The 14,844-nt window shown below is 39.7% G+C and overlaps 4 protein-coding genes across 7 annotated transcripts; 1 reads left to right on the top strand and 3 right to left on the bottom strand.

The window, feature by feature from the left end:
• Window positions 1-169: 169 nt before the first annotated feature.
• On the bottom strand, window positions 170-2,953 carry LOC103872345 (ADP,ATP carrier protein 2, chloroplastic). Its single transcript, XM_009150699.3, has 5 exons — window positions 2,201-2,953; window positions 1,860-2,114; window positions 1,640-1,783; window positions 1,222-1,569; window positions 170-779 (listed from the first exon to the last, which is right to left on the bottom strand). The coding sequence occupies exons 1-5, from the start codon at window positions 2,951-2,953 to the stop codon at window positions 450-452; spliced, it is 1,830 nt and encodes a 609-aa protein (XP_009148947.1). The 3' UTR covers window positions 170-449.
• A 735-nt stretch (window positions 2,954-3,688) lies between these two features.
• On the top strand, window positions 3,689-7,995 carry LOC103872344. The gene is made up of 6 exons (XM_009150698.3): window positions 3,689-5,606; window positions 5,775-6,088; window positions 6,151-7,002; window positions 7,075-7,278; window positions 7,347-7,547; window positions 7,640-7,995. Exons 1-6 carry the CDS (start codon window positions 5,342-5,344, stop codon window positions 7,760-7,762), a joined length of 1,959 nt encoding a protein of 652 aa, XP_009148946.1. The 5' UTR covers window positions 3,689-5,341; the 3' UTR covers window positions 7,763-7,995.
• On the bottom strand, window positions 7,970-10,697 carry LOC103872343 (pentatricopeptide repeat-containing protein At1g15480, mitochondrial). 4 transcript variants are annotated; one of them, XM_033273210.1, is made up of 5 exons: window positions 10,356-10,697; window positions 10,101-10,168; window positions 9,807-10,018; window positions 9,493-9,755; window positions 7,973-9,411 (listed from the first exon to the last, which is right to left on the bottom strand). In XM_033273210.1, the coding sequence occupies exons 2-5, from the start codon at window positions 10,127-10,129 to the stop codon at window positions 8,161-8,163; spliced, it is 1,755 nt and encodes a 584-aa protein (XP_033129101.1). In that variant the 5' UTR covers window positions 10,130-10,168; window positions 10,356-10,697; the 3' UTR covers window positions 7,973-8,160. The 4 variants fall into 4 exon arrangements, with proteins under 4 accessions (XP_009148944.1, XP_033129100.1, XP_033129101.1 ...); XM_009150696.3 differs by having other exon boundaries at window positions 7,970-9,411; window positions 9,493-10,018; window positions 10,312-10,395; XM_033273209.1 differs by having other exon boundaries at window positions 7,970-9,411; window positions 9,493-10,018; window positions 10,278-10,389.
• Window positions 10,698-10,934: 237 nt separating this feature from the next.
• On the bottom strand, window positions 10,935-13,042 carry LOC103872342 (serine-threonine kinase receptor-associated protein). Its single transcript, XM_009150693.3, has 8 exons — window positions 12,812-13,042; window positions 12,599-12,723; window positions 12,326-12,461; window positions 12,091-12,172; window positions 11,807-11,982; window positions 11,592-11,729; window positions 11,382-11,521; window positions 10,935-11,310 (listed from the first exon to the last, which is right to left on the bottom strand). The coding sequence occupies exons 2-8, from the start codon at window positions 12,699-12,701 to the stop codon at window positions 11,078-11,080; spliced, it is 1,008 nt and encodes a 335-aa protein (XP_009148941.1). The 5' UTR covers window positions 12,702-12,723; window positions 12,812-13,042; the 3' UTR covers window positions 10,935-11,077.
• Window positions 13,043-14,844: the final 1,802 nt, after the last annotated feature.

Here is a 14,844-nt window from a genome sequence, read left to right as displayed (position 1 = left end):
ATGTGAATTATAGAAGTTAATTTAACTTTTGTTATTTTAGAGTTTCACCATTATATTTTTTTTTGAACAAAATTTTTTATTTTATTTTTTAACTAAAAACTTCATCCAAACACAATTTTCAATAACAATGAATATTAGAGTATTTATCAAATATCAAATTTAATAACAGTAGAATCTAAATAATTTATTTAAATAACAATGAATTTGATATTTTAGTACAAACCTTAAACTACTCATGTGATAAATTGAGTAGAATATAGACTAGTTTCTTTAAAAATGTTGTCTTAAAAGTACAGTGATTATTGATCAGATTAAATTCAGTTTGATATTGGCATAAAAGAAAATGATTCCACTCTACTGATCTTCTCACTATCAAAATCTTGTTCAGCCCAAAACACCTTTAAACCTCCCAAGTATCAAATCTCAATATCCTTTGAATTCGTCACTGTCTAAATGCTGGTCGGAGCAGATTTCTCTGGCAGTTGGCTAGTAGATTCTCCCGGTGCCGCATCCTCCTGAGACACAACAGGAATCTTGAGCGATGAAGCTCTCTCCATTTCCTTCTCAAGCTCTTCTTCAGACATCAGAGTGTTGAACTGTCCCTCTAGAGACTTAGCCGCCGCTAGCCAAGCAGTGACTATACCGAGCAAGATGACTCCAAGGTAAGGAGTGGAACTGGCGAGAGAGCCGAACGTAAGGATCATAAACTGCTGGATTAGAGCACCTCCTGATTTCCCCAATGGGTTGCAGACAACATCAATCGCAGCTTTGCCTTTAACCTGAAATTCAATGACACAACTAAAGCTCAGAAAAATGCAGGTAGGCATGCGGGTTCGGTTAGTTCGAGTTATTTGGTTCTCATAGTTTGGTTCAACATAAATCTTACTGAATCAACTCAAAATAGTTCGGTTTTGAAAATCCTACCAATGTTTTTGATTTTTGTTACATTTTGTTAAAATTTGATTAATTACGGGTAAATTCGGTTATTTTCGTTCGAAATTTGGTTAGTTCGGTTCAGATTTTGGTATAGTTTGGTGATAATTTTTATTTCCTTTAAGAAAAGGAAGTAACCGATTCCCAAACCGGAAACCGTTTTTTTTTTCTAAATCCTAACGAACCGAACTGAACTCCTAGCCGAACTAACCGATCGGCGGTTCAGTTCGGTTCAAAATCCTAATCCTAAATGCATGTACTATATTGAAGAGAGAAAAAGTTAGAAACCTTGGTGTCTTCATCTAATGGGATATAAGCCATTTCTTTGCAAGGATCAAACAAGCTGTACTTAGCACTCTTGCTAAAGATATTCTGGAGAGCTCCAACGTACACAGCTGCGAGCAGCGGTGTCATACCAAGCTTGGCAACCAGTGGCGCGAATGGGCCACCAAACAGTATCAGAGAGAAGAACGCAACTCCGGTTACTAGCAGAACGGTTGGAGTGATCTTTGCAGCTACTCCCCATCCATACTTGTCGAATACGTATTGACTCAGAAGCATCATTGTGAACGTTGCAATACCCGTGCAGGTTGAGAAGTCACCCATAAACGCTGAGTATTCGTTCGGGCTAGGGAACTGCGCTCAAAGAATAAGATATGTAAGATGAAAAGCATTAGTACTATTAGAAAGTTTCTATGTTGCTCACCTGAGCTTTAAGCTTTGATTTCCATGTGACTTCAACAAGGTTGATACTAATCCCATAGGCCACAACCAAAGTAGCTAGATCCCTGATGTATGGTGATGACACCAAGAACTTCAAGCTCTCCATTGTCCCCATCTGTGGTTTCGCCTGTAACAAATCACAAGAAACCTCATAAGCTACATATAACTATTTAGTATTATATTAAATTCAACCATATTGTTACCTTCTTCTTCTTGCTACGTGTTGGGAGGGGAACGTATCTATTGACCCACCAGTAGAGGAAACAGATGGCTAAGCCCATCCCTACAACAATACTCATCATGGCTTTCAATGAAACAGCCCAACCATCAACTCCAGGGCCAAGATTCTTTCTCATGTTAGAGAAATACTTCACAGTTCTTCCTGAGAATATAAGTGCAACATTGGCACCTAGTCCAAACAATGGATAAAACTTTTTGGCTTCATCAACAGTTGTGATCTGTCACCAAAAAAAAAAAAAGATTCACATATATAAAACAGTTATTACTATGACTACTGAGTCAAATGACAAGCACGTGTAATCACCTGATTGGCAAAGCCCCAGAAGAGAACTGAGACCACAACGCTACCCCAAAGCTCAGCCATGACATAAAACAAACAGAAACTCCAAATCCGCATGATAGCGAGAGGACCCATGAACCTAGGGCCGAGCGTTGCGAGGAGCTTATCAGCAAGAGCCTCAGGGTGAATCAAGTTGCTGAGAGGGTACATAATAAAACCAAAGGCTCCGAAGTAGGCAATGAACGGGACGATAACAGTGTAAAAGAGAGCCTTTTTGGACAAAACATTGGAGAGTTTGGTGTAAAGCAACATGAAGCCAATAGCCATGGGGAGATTCACCCAAGTCTTGAGAAAGGGTATGATCTCAGCAGAGCTTCCTTTCGCCGTCACCACCAAGACGTCCTTGGTGTCTCTGAGGATCGTGTAGTTGAAGAGAATGCAGAAGAACATTAGCCCCAAAGGGACAATCTTCTTCAGAGTCGTGACCTCCACGCCGAAAACCTTAGGCGTTAAGGCCGTCGAGTCTCCTTCTCCGGCGGTTGCGGCGGCGGCCTCAGCCTTGCAGATGAAGCCTCTGTTTCTCTCCTTGTTGGAAATCGAAATCTTATGAAAGGATTGAAATTTGGAGTGCCCATTAGAGGAAATCGACAAGGGAGGGAGGCTTCTGGTGGAAAGTCTTTGCTTTAAGGCGTGAGAGGGTTGGAGAAGAAGAGTTCTCGCTCCGGTGGGTTTGGCGGGAAGAGAGAGGATTCCTCTGGTTTGAATCAGACCTTCCATCTCTCTATCACACTCAGGGGAGGGGATAGAGAGAGATGATAAGGTGGCTTCTGTGTAGAAGGAGAAGAAGAGTGTTTGTTTTATTAACGCGATATTAATATATCTGAGAGTTTTGGTCGCTTATTACAAAACCCTAACGGCGAGCTTAATTACTGTCCAAATACACTCGTCAACTGGACTTTTAATGATTTTTTTCGTATTATACTAAAATGCGTCCATGTGCGGACCTTCGTTGTGTATAAAAAATCTGAAACTTGCTACTTTAATCATATAGTCGTATTGTCTTTTGAGGAAAAGGCATGTATTTCGCCGCTAATTAAGAACACTAACTTTAATATTACTCTCTCCGTTTCTTTTTGTATAGAAAAAATATTTTTATTAAAAACACTTGATTACAACAAAAAGTAATAAAAATAGTTAATCATTATTATTCTGAACAAATAAAAAAAATACACATTAACTTTTAATATTTTAGTCAATTTATTTAATAGTTTTTATTTTCAAAACATTATATAAATTAAAATAAAAATATTTTTTAAAACATCATACAAAAAGAAACGGAGGGAGTATAACTCAACTCATCACTCTCTGCTGCTTTGTTTGATAGGACTATCAAGACAATAATATATAGGGATCTAATCTAATAAGTATATATTCTAAGTATATAGTCAAGAACCAGTCCCTTCTTTAGTTCGCAGAAAATGCAACAGCAACAAACCAATTTGCTTTCAGTTAATATTGGTCACCATAGATCTTAACCAAGATAAAATCGATAAGCTTTTGGAAGGAAACGAGGGCCTTGATTTACGTGCACCAGCTTGGGAATGGGCACAACTGGGTGGTTTTGCGAGGCTGTGAAGAAAGATCCTTCACTGTCTCTCCCTCCTCAATTAAACAAAACTCCAAAAAGTGGGCCTTTAATTGTCGATTAATCTCACACGTGGCATGCAAATCAGTTGATGTCAGACTCGTGAGAATTCACGTGAAGCCCAGCTTCCCCTTTGTAATCTAAACAAATTGGGCTTTCTGTTTCTAAACAGCGTATGAGAAGCCCATAACTATTCTCATCGAATTAAGTTTTGTTAAACGGGGGTCAGCTTTGTTTAATCCTTTTGTTTCCTTCAAAAAAGTGCAAATAATAAGCACTTTAATGTCAACAACCTCAACTGCTTTTCAAAACTATTTTGACGAAACCATCCAAATTTTCAAATGAATTGCTACCGGTTACACTAATAAAGTTTTGCTTTCGTTTTGTTGTTGGGGTCCCTCTATAGACGGACGTTTTAAATTTAAAACAAGAGTTTGAAATTTTGAAAAGTTATAAGGTGTTATTGGGCTAATAGAGAGAGCATTTGGGGTGTTCAAAATAAAAAAAGAGAGAGCATTTGATATTTTCTTTTACAGCCAAATTTCGAACGGTGGTCGTGTTAACATGTTACTATCATATTACTTTATGGCTTTGTGCTCTGAAGATATTATTAGATATATTTCCTTTATTGCTCGCTTTATCGCCAGCTTCACTAAGGTATAGACCGTGAATGTATCTAAATTATCTAGTATCAATATCATATAACGAAGAGAATAAACGCTACAATACTTTTTTATTTCACATTATTCGTTTCGCAAGAAATACAGCTTAGAAAACTAGTTATTATTTGTAACAAAAAAGAAATTATAACGTTTCGAATAATATTACTTTTAAGTTTCAAACAAAAGGTAGAATTGTGATAATTGTCCAATAAAAATATTTAACAACGGTCCGAGCAGAGAGACAGGTCGGACCAAGTTGTCAAAGTGTTTTTTTTTCTTTTCTTTCATTGTGTTGATTTAAAAATAAAACAAAAAAATGCCTGTTTATCAATTTATTAATATATATAATTTACTATTTAGTCAACTAATAATATAACAATTGTTAAAACACTGAAGTACTTATTTATATGATTATCGTACATGTCTTAGTTTTTTTTTTGTTCACAAACATGTCTTAGCTAATGTGAAAAATATTAACGAAAAATAATTACACGACGTGCAATATTATAAAACAGAAGAAAAGACGAAGAACAGAAGAAAACGGTGGTTTTTTGGTTTCTGGAGAAACCAAAAAGTTTTGATTTTTTTTTCTCTCTCTGTCTCTCTCGGCTTTCCTGCGATTCTGAAAAATCTCTCTGCTTCATCTCTTAAATCAGAATCGTAGCAATGGCCTTCTTCTTTTGATCCTATCATCTCACATTTTGTTGCAAAAAGGAATAGTCTTTTACCATCCTTGTCGCCGCCGATCTGTCTCCGACACCCTCGATTCGCTTCTTTATGTTTCAACTCCGACATATAACAGACGAGGTGGGAAAAGATCTTGTCTTTTTTATTTTTTCAACAGCATTGTAATCGAGGATGGCAAAAGGTTGGTTCTTTCTGGAGAAAGTGAGAAGATGCTTGCGGACAGTGTTCTTCTTAGTTGCTATGTTGGCTTCTCTGCTCGTTTCGTCGTTGCCTTTGCTTGTAGCTATATGCGATGTGCTAGTGCCGAGCTTCTTGTTGTCGAGCTTCACTTGCGTGACGTGCTACGGAGCTAAGGAGCATCTGAGTCGATACGGTTTCAAGAGATCCTTGACTGATATTCCTCTGGTCTCTGTCGCCAGATCTTTCCTTGTCATCTGTAAGAATCATTCATTCTCTGCCCTCTGCATGTCTTTTTCTTCTTGATTTTTGTCTGCATTAATCTTAATTACTGATGTTTTGTTCCTTTGTTACTGCTCAATCTCTTTGTGTTGAGTTTTATTTGATCTTTTAGTGAGGCTCATTGGTTTGTATAACTTGTGAACAGGTATCTATTCACTCTCGGACGTTCCTGGACTCTCGCACGGTCCTTACCTCGGAACTGTGTCTCTGTGCTGTGTGGTTTCAGTTCTACTTCTCTCAGTTAAAGCTTGTCTTTTCACTGTAACTTCTCAACTCAACACCGAAGCAGCCTCCTTCTCTCCATCTAGGCATCACCGGCTTCACCTGAAGAAGTCGTGGGGGATGCCGGTTTTGTTCCTCTCGTCCGTAGTGTTTGCACTTGGTCACACGGTTGTAGCTTACGTCACAAGTTGTAGAGCTAGGAGGAAGATTTTGTATCACAGAGTTGACCCTGAAGCTGTGAGTTTCCTTTTTTCTTTTCTTTTGTTTTCTTGTGTTTGCTTATATGTAGTGTGTGGCAGGTTCTTTTATGCAAGAGTATCTTCTCCGTCCACCAGAAAGTCCCACGGTCTCCCATTCCTATGGCTGGAAAGGCGGCCTCCAAGTTTGATGGAGAAGCAAAGAGGAAGCCTTTGTCCCACGTTGAAGGAGAGCTTCCAGTGAGTTTGCTTGCTGACACTGACAGTTTATTCATTAAACTTCGAGGTCTCACTGTGCATTACAAGCTTTGTGCGCCTGGTTCACCAGAGGAGTCTATCTCCCCAAATGTTCTCGAAGGCAATTCTAGTTACAGCACCACGCCGGAGACAGTGGCTGGAAGGTTGAAGTTCGACAGGAAAGTGTTGAGCATGGCTGAGAAAAGCCAGCATCATCATCATCATCATCATTACCACAGGAGCTACAGCAGCGTGTTTAACAATTCTTCCTTGCACGACCCTCTTCTTGACAGTTCTCCTACTTCTCCTCCTCTGATTTTCAAAGGAAGAGAGGAAGACATGATGAATGTGTTCAGTTTTGAGGATGAGGAGAAAGGCGTGGACGAAAGCGGTAAGTTTGGTGTGGTTTTGGTTCATGGATTTGGGGGAGGAGTGTTCTCCTGGAGGCATGTGATGTCTCCACTGGCTCACGATCTCGGCTGTGTTGTCACTGCGTTTGATAGACCTGGTTGGGGATTAACAGCCAGGCCACATAAAATTGATCTGGAAGAAAGACGGCTTCTCAATCCTTACACACTTGAGAATCAGGTAGAGATGCTTCTTGCTTTCTGCCATGAGATGGGATTCTCTTCGGTAGTATTCGTTGGTCATGATGATGGAGGTCTGCTTGCTCTGAAGGCTGCTCAAAGATTGATGACAATCAACGATCCCATCAAAGTGAGTGGACTTGATATCTTGGCTTTCTTTTTTTTTTTTCTTAGTTGGTCATGATGTCTTTTGCTCTAATAGGTCGTGGTCAGAGGAGTGGTTTTGCTTAATGTGAGCTTGTCAAGGGAAGTGGTTCCAGCTTTTGCAAGAATACTTCTCCACACATCACTACGGAAGAAGCACCTCGTTCGACCTCTTTTGCGCACTGAGATAGCTCAAGTGGTGAATCGTCGCGCTTGGTATGATCCTGCAAAGATGACTACAGACGTCCTCAGGCTATACAAGGTATACCCTCATGTCATGAAAGATTGCAAATGCTGTGAACATATATAATCAAGTTCCCTCTTTATCAGGCCCCTCTACACGTAGAAGGCTGGGACGAGGCACTTCATGAGATAGGCAGACTCTCATCTGAAACGGTGCTTGCGCCTCAAAATGCAGCTTCGCTTCTGAAGGCTGTGGAAAACCTGCCAGTACTAGTCATTGCTGGAGCCGAAGACGCTCTTGTCCCATTGAAGTCATCCCAAGCAATGGCGTCTAAACTCCTAAACTCTGTAACTCCCTCATTTACACTCAGCTTTGGTTTGTTTTCATGCCAAAAAGAAAAAAACAGGAACTAACATTGGTTCATGTTAATGACTGACAGAGACTAGTAGCAGTCTCAGGATGTGGGCATCTACCACACGAGGAGTGTCCCAAGGCGCTTCTTGCAGCCATGTCCCCTTTCATCACTAGACTTGTACTCAGGCCAGATCTCCAGAGTCAATAGCCAAATCACTTCTAGCTTACTACAATCCATTAGTGGAGGCCCAAAATTTTGAGGTCATGTTAGGTGAATTCATCATAGGATTTGTTGTAACCTTTCGTTTCTCTTCTGTGTTCTTTTGAGCGTGTTTCTTTTATTATTATTCTCACTTGAACATGAGTGTGGCACACAATCGTGCAAGTCTCTCTGTAAATTATTCGGTTTGAAATATAATGTAAAATGCTTTTGTTTGCATTCATCAAACCAAACAGAAAGAAAGAACCATACCATTGGGCAAAGAAGCAACCATACAGAGTTTATAATATATATATTAGGAGGCTTCATTTAAACTAAGAATGCTACTTAACATGGATAGAAAGCGAATCAATCAAACCAAAGATTCACAAAGGTAGCAGTGTAACTCAATCCAGGAGATCAGAGAGAGGTGTCTTCTTGAAGGGATCAGCGTTAGCGAGCAGAACAGCCAAGCCCCTGTTAGGGAAGACGTTATCAGCTTTCATTCTGTCCTTCATCCCATAAGCTGGAGCTTTGGCATTGACATAAGCCTGGATAAGGGACTGGAACTGCCTGAAGCGAGAATGATAGCCAGATTGCCTCATCCACTGGAAGATCTTCTCAGTGTTGTGAACATCACCTTTTCTCGCATACTCGTCCATCACGTACATGAATGAGCTCATCAACGGCTTTATCTGTTTCAGCTGCGTTGCCTTGCTAAGCGACGCGTCAGCCTTTTCTACTTCCCCGGCTTCCACATAGAGCCTGATCAGTGCATCCCATGTTAAGGCCCCGATGTTGCATCCGCTGTCCACCATCCTCTTGACAAGATCCTTACCTTCTGAGACCATCTTGTGATCCACGTAAACTCTCAAGAGGACGGAGTACATCCCTGACGAAACTCTGTGCCCCATCTTCACAGACTTCTTGAAAACCGCCTCTGCTTCTTTAACCTTATTAATCTTTCCAAACGCCAGGATTGCAGCGAGGGACTCTTTATAAAAAGGGTTGTTTGCTTCGCAGATCTTCCAGATTCTGCTCACCTCATCCGCCCTCTGGAGAAAGCCATAGATGGAAAGCAAATCCTTGCACACGTACCTATTAGCCACCAAACTCTCACCTTCAATCTCCTTCAGCACTTTCTCAGCCTTCTCCTTAAGCCCAGCTGATGCATAGTGTCTTGCAACTATAGACTTCGCACGAAGGTCGACTTCAACACCTTCGCTTTTCATCGTCTCCAAAATCTCTTCCATCCCACTAATGTCATTCGTCGCTCCTTTGGCGTCAATGAGGATCTTGTACGTGTAGAGAGTCGGCTTCAGGTTTTCCTTCTCCATCATCGATAACACATCGGCTATCTTCTTCTTGTCGACCCTCTTGTAGAGCATGAGCATCTGGTCACAAGCGTATGATGTCCTAGGGAACCCCAAGTCCTTCATTTTGTTGAACACGGCTTCTGCTTTCCTCACGTTGCTTGTTGATGCGTAGTTCGCCAGGAGGGTGCGGTACACCAGTTCCCCTCTGAAAGATTCATGGATTCTTTCGACGTAAATCTCTCCCTTGTACAGACCACGCACCTTGGCAATAAGATCAAGCCGAGAAGCGTAATCTCTCTCTTCCCATTCATATTGCTTATGTTCTTCAAGCCATTCTGCTAACTATAGTAACAAGAAGAGAAGGAATAACACTTAGCGAGCTTGAACTCTAGAGACCAAAACAGAAAGATTAATATGTAGTACCTGCAGTGCTCTCCCATACATCCGACGCCTACGGAGCTGTAACATGGCATTTGCAATCTCTGTGCGGTTGATCTCCTTTCCCTCCTCAACCCATTTATCAAGCGCAGAGGCTACAGATAGACCTGAGACAGAGACAATGGCCTTAAACAGCTCAGACGATCTCTTGCTTCCCTGTGTTTTACCAGCCTCAGAGAGTAGTTCCAGTTCTGCTCCATCAATTTCAGCTTCGTCACAGGACAGCTCCTCCTCAGACTGAAGCCCATCTTCACTATCACCACTAGTATCGTCTGGAGTTCCAAGGCTTTCGATCTCATCTTCCTCCCCGGAGCTTCTAGCACCGGCGTCAGAGGAAAGCGAGCGTCTTCCGGTAGAGTAGTTCCATGGCAGCTCGTAAGAGCTAGAGAAAGCTTCGTGTTTATCATGTATCAAAGCGTTTGATTCAACAGAACCGTTCCTTTCTCCCAATGGTATCTCTAGCTTAGAGTAGTACACAGCATTGCAAGCTCCTAGTCGAAGACTCTGGCTTCTGAAAACATTAATACATAACATAAGCTACGTATACTACTCAGTGACGCATCTGAAGAACATGTTGAAGTTTGGAAACAAACCTTCTTACAACCTTGGAAAGAGCAAACATTTCTCCTCCTGGGGAGATATCACCGACACTGATCTGCTACTGAAAAGACAAAACACACAGACAAGACATAATCAGAAGAAGAACAAAAAAAAAAAAATTAGGTCGGATTTGAAGGAAATGATATGCATTTCACTGGCAAAGATCAGACCCAGTAAGAAAAATTAAAACTTTGAGAAGATTACAGAAAGTTCGAAACTAGGGTTTGCAGGGAGGATGAGAGATTTACAGAGTGTAACTGAAGAGCTAAGTGAACTGAGGACGAACTAGAGCAAATCGAAAAACTTGGAGAGCAGAGAGAGCTAAAAGAGTAAAAAGAGGGGTTTAGGGTTTTACAGTTTTGGGCCTGATCTCATATTGGGCTGTCTAGTGGATCCAACTAGTAACGAGGCCCAAATGTTTTGTCAATGTCTTAGTAGAGGAGTTGAAGTCCTTGGAACATTTGAAACTCTTGCAACTCTAAAGGATGCCTTTGTGATGGAACGACTACGAAACATCACAGTTTAGTGAACTTCACGCGTCACTTCTCTCTCGATATCGAAACCGAATGCTGTCAGAATATCATTAGTGGTAGGTGCTCCATCTGGCCTGGAGGTGCAATATGGTAATATCACAGAGATAACTATGGAAAAGCCACTCCAGCGCATGAAAAGTTCAAATCCTATCTACTTCCGAAACCCACACGTGTAGACATTGTGAACTGCAAAGGTCTAAGGGATTTAACATGGCTGATGTATGCTCCTTGCCTGACTAATGCATATGTGGAAATGTCATTTCAGATTAGACGAGATAATATGTAGAGAGCAAGTGATGAAAGAATGATGGAGAATAAGTGTTCATATTTATTTATTGGAAAGAAGATAACAGGCCAAACTTGTAAGCCAAAAAAGAAAAAACTGAAGGGATCGTTGTCTTCTATTGTTATCATAAAGCTAAATACGTAACGATGTTTCATTTAGCTTCTGCAGCTTTCTCACTGATACGTAGACTTTCAGCTTTACGCACAACCTCCTCTGCCACAAGCTTCACGTTACCGCTCTGATCACTCTCCTTCTCCTCATGGTTCACTGAACCCACAACCTCCCATATTCTGACCGTCCCATCTTCTGAGCCTGACGTGTATGACTCCCCTCCTGGCGAATACCTCACGCAGTGCACTGGTCCGTGGTGGCCCTTGTTACACCCTGCAATTCACCGGATTGGCTTTAAAAGACTTACACACAGATTCCAAAATAAATTTCTTCTAGAAACTTACCAATCTCTTCTCCAGTTTGGAAATCAAACCTATGGACCCACATGTCTTCTCCTCCAGCAATGAAAGTGTTTCCGTGTTTCGGTTCCAAGGAGGCAGATTCAACGTTGCAAGGCATCTCATAGCTCTTCAGCAATCCAAAACTAGGAGAGCAGGAGAAAAGCTTTTTAGCATAAAGAGGACAAAGAAAAGGATAGAAAATCTGAAACTTACTTATTGGCGTCCCAAAACTTAACACTAGATCCATCAGCAGTAGTTATGTATCGCCCATCTTGGCTTACTTCAGCACTAGTGACTGGGAACTTCGTTTCTAATGTCTGAACAATCTTGTCACTTCTTATGTCCCATAACCTACAGAGGATATATGCCAAAAGGATGATGAGACCAGGAATATACTAAAGGGCTCCAGGAATGATGTGGTGACATACCTAATGTCACCGGTATCTGTGCAAGAGCTCAGGATAGTATTATCACTGTGAAGCCATTCTACGGTTCTGATTGAACCAGGAGAGTTTCCAACTTCTTTTGGAGGTGCGTCTGGTCTATTCATATCGAATATCCGAAGAATCTTCTCCATTCCACCGGTGAGCAAAAGGTGAGTGTCCTAGAAAGTAAAGAGTTGTGCATTAAGACCACAACAGAACCAAAAAAATGAACACCATCCATATCCCTTATATCAAAACACTTGGCAAGGGATTCGAATCAGTCTTACCTCTGAGAAGGCACACGCACGAACAATGTGCTTGTGTTCAAAGGAGTGCAACTCATCTCCAGTCAATGCATTCCATATTTTCCTGGTATATATATGTTATAACCACAAAGAAAAAGCCTTAATGCCATCAAACTCGGTTAACCATTTTCTCTGGAAGCTTTAAGCAAACAACACATCACTAGTGGCTATTAAACTTACAAAAAAAGACTAAATGGTAAAACAAAGAAGAACATACGCAGTGAAATCAGCAGAAGCAGAGGCAGCACGCATAGCATGTTTATCAAGGCTGCAACTCCAAACTGCTCCTTTATGTCCTTCAAAAGTCCCTATCCAATCACCTGTCTCCCCATTCCTCAACATTGGGTTCGAATCTGAATAATCAATCACAAAAAGTCAGCTAAGAGTTACAACAACAATCTCAAGGCAGCTCATAATCCATGAACAAGACAAAGATCATGGATATGTTCATAACCAAATCGATTGATCCTGAATCAAATCAGGATCGTACCTTTGCTGGCGCTGATGAGGAAGAACCCATCTGGAGTCACCGGACTGTAAGAAACGTCGACGACGGGACGAGAATGTCCGTGGCATACTAACGGAACCCCCATCTTTTTCCTTTCTCTCTATTTACTGATGAAACAAAAAAAAATCAAAATCAATCAGACAATAATCGATTAGTTTTGTCCGATTCGGGACAGATCTTAAAGTAACATGATACCCGACAAAGAGTGCGCAGTGCTTAGATCGGTGCGAATGTATGAACCTGCTGCTCCTCTTGAAGAGGAAATTTTTTACTTCTTTTAATTGGAAAGACAAGTGAGAGAAGAAGGAATGATAAAAGGAAGGAACGACTTTTTGTTTTTAATGGCCTTGATGCAGAGAGGAACTCGCGGAGACGATGATGGTCGTTCAAAGTTTAGAAAATCAGACACATGAAACCTTTTGTAATTTATAATTTAGGACTTCTATTTAAGTAGTATTGGTGATATGGCCTCTTAGTTTCGAAGTAATTCCTTTAACAGCTCATACTTTAATAAATTAAGATAGTCGCTCCCCAATTACGTGAGGTTTGGTGAGTTTTGTGAGAACTGAACTTCAAGTTCAACCAACCTCAGTGTTTGTATTTTTACGAAATGTGTTTTTTTTTATAAATATGGTTTTGATGGGTTGACACAATGATTGATTAATATAAAATGATTTATACATTTGTATATGTGCAGTTTCATAAGCAACACACCGACGAAAACATACCTAATGATCTCATGGTACGGCGTTTAGAATCTTGAGTTCTTTTCATACATAGATTTTAACTATTTTTAAAATGATGTTGACCTGAGCATGTAATTATCTTAATTATTATGTTATTAGTCAAGTATTATAACTCTGGATAGCACTCAGTGATATTATATAGTTGGTTTAGTTATGACATGCATGTAGTTTTACAGCTTCGCTCAAATCTTTTATATGGGCTATAACCATGTAAAGCTTTACTTATTCAGTTATTTGTATAGAACTTATTTGAATGTGTTAGTGTCACTTGAAAGACATAAAGTCCGTAACAACTTGGTCATGTAGCCAGTATGTAAGTAACATCATTACAATGAAAGCTAAAACTCAATTTGCTCGTTTTGTATAATCTGGATTGAAGTACGAACTAAATACATATACTGACAATGGTAACTTCTTTTTTTTTTAGAACTAACAATGGCAACTTGCACGGGCCAGTGCCATGTGCGTTGGAGATAAATAGCAGTGCGTTATTCTTCAAATATGTCAGGAGTGAGTTTTGGTACAACAAATGTAACTTTATTAAAATGTGTGTGCGTGTCCGTTTCTACCACATAAAAACATCTCTCCAGTCTTCACCCACTCCAACTACCTCAAATTATTTATATATCGGTCTCACAGACTTTGCCGTATGTGGTATGTAGCATATGCATCTTAGTTTTGTTTTCTAATCTATATAGAGATGTTGGAACACAGAGGAAATACTGTTTTTAAAATTTGATAACAATAATATAATTACTAAGGTTTGTTTTTTTACCCAGTAAAAAATTAGCAAGGTTGATACATGTTTTGATGTAATAACACGTATATGTTTTTTGATCTTTCAAATACTTATTTTCTGGCTTCGAATGGTGACGATCGTTCTGTTCCGCCATGCAGTTAACAGTAACAAAAATCTTTATATATACTATATATTTATACATTTTTATAACTGTTAAAACCGCACCGCAGTTGAACCGGAACCGCTCAAATCGCAGTCACCATTCAGAGCATCTGTTAGATTTGGATGCTATAAATAAAGAGGGAATTGGAGAAAATGATGAATTTAAGTTGGAATTTTTTTGAGAAAATTTATGTTGGAAAATGCGATAAGGTTGTTTGATTTTGGATAATATAGTAGTAGAAGAATACATTATGGGACCACTGATGTGACGATGAGAAGGAAAATTAACAATGTGCAACATTGTATTTTGACTATAGCAATTTAATTGGAAGAATATATATGAAAACAAGATAAAGGAAACAAATTTGAAATAAATATTTTACTTCTAGAATTCTCTTGAGTAAACTAATACTCCTTTGTCAACAAAGGAATAAACAAATTTGTAGGAAAAATAGCTATAGTCAAAATACAAATGTTGCACATTGTTAATTTTCTTTCTCATTAAAATATTATTAAAATATAAATTAAAAATTATTCAACTAATCACAAAACATACTACAAAATATAATTGGTTACACAGT

This window comes from Brassica rapa, chromosome A06 (assembly GCF_000309985.2).
Source record: "Brassica rapa cultivar Chiifu-401-42 chromosome A06, CAAS_Brap_v3.01, whole genome shotgun sequence".
NCBI classification, from domain to species: Eukaryota; Viridiplantae; Streptophyta; class Magnoliopsida; order Brassicales; family Brassicaceae; genus Brassica; species Brassica rapa.
The sequence above is the reverse complement of the archived record's forward strand: the minus strand, read 5'-3'. Positions and strand labels throughout refer to the sequence as shown.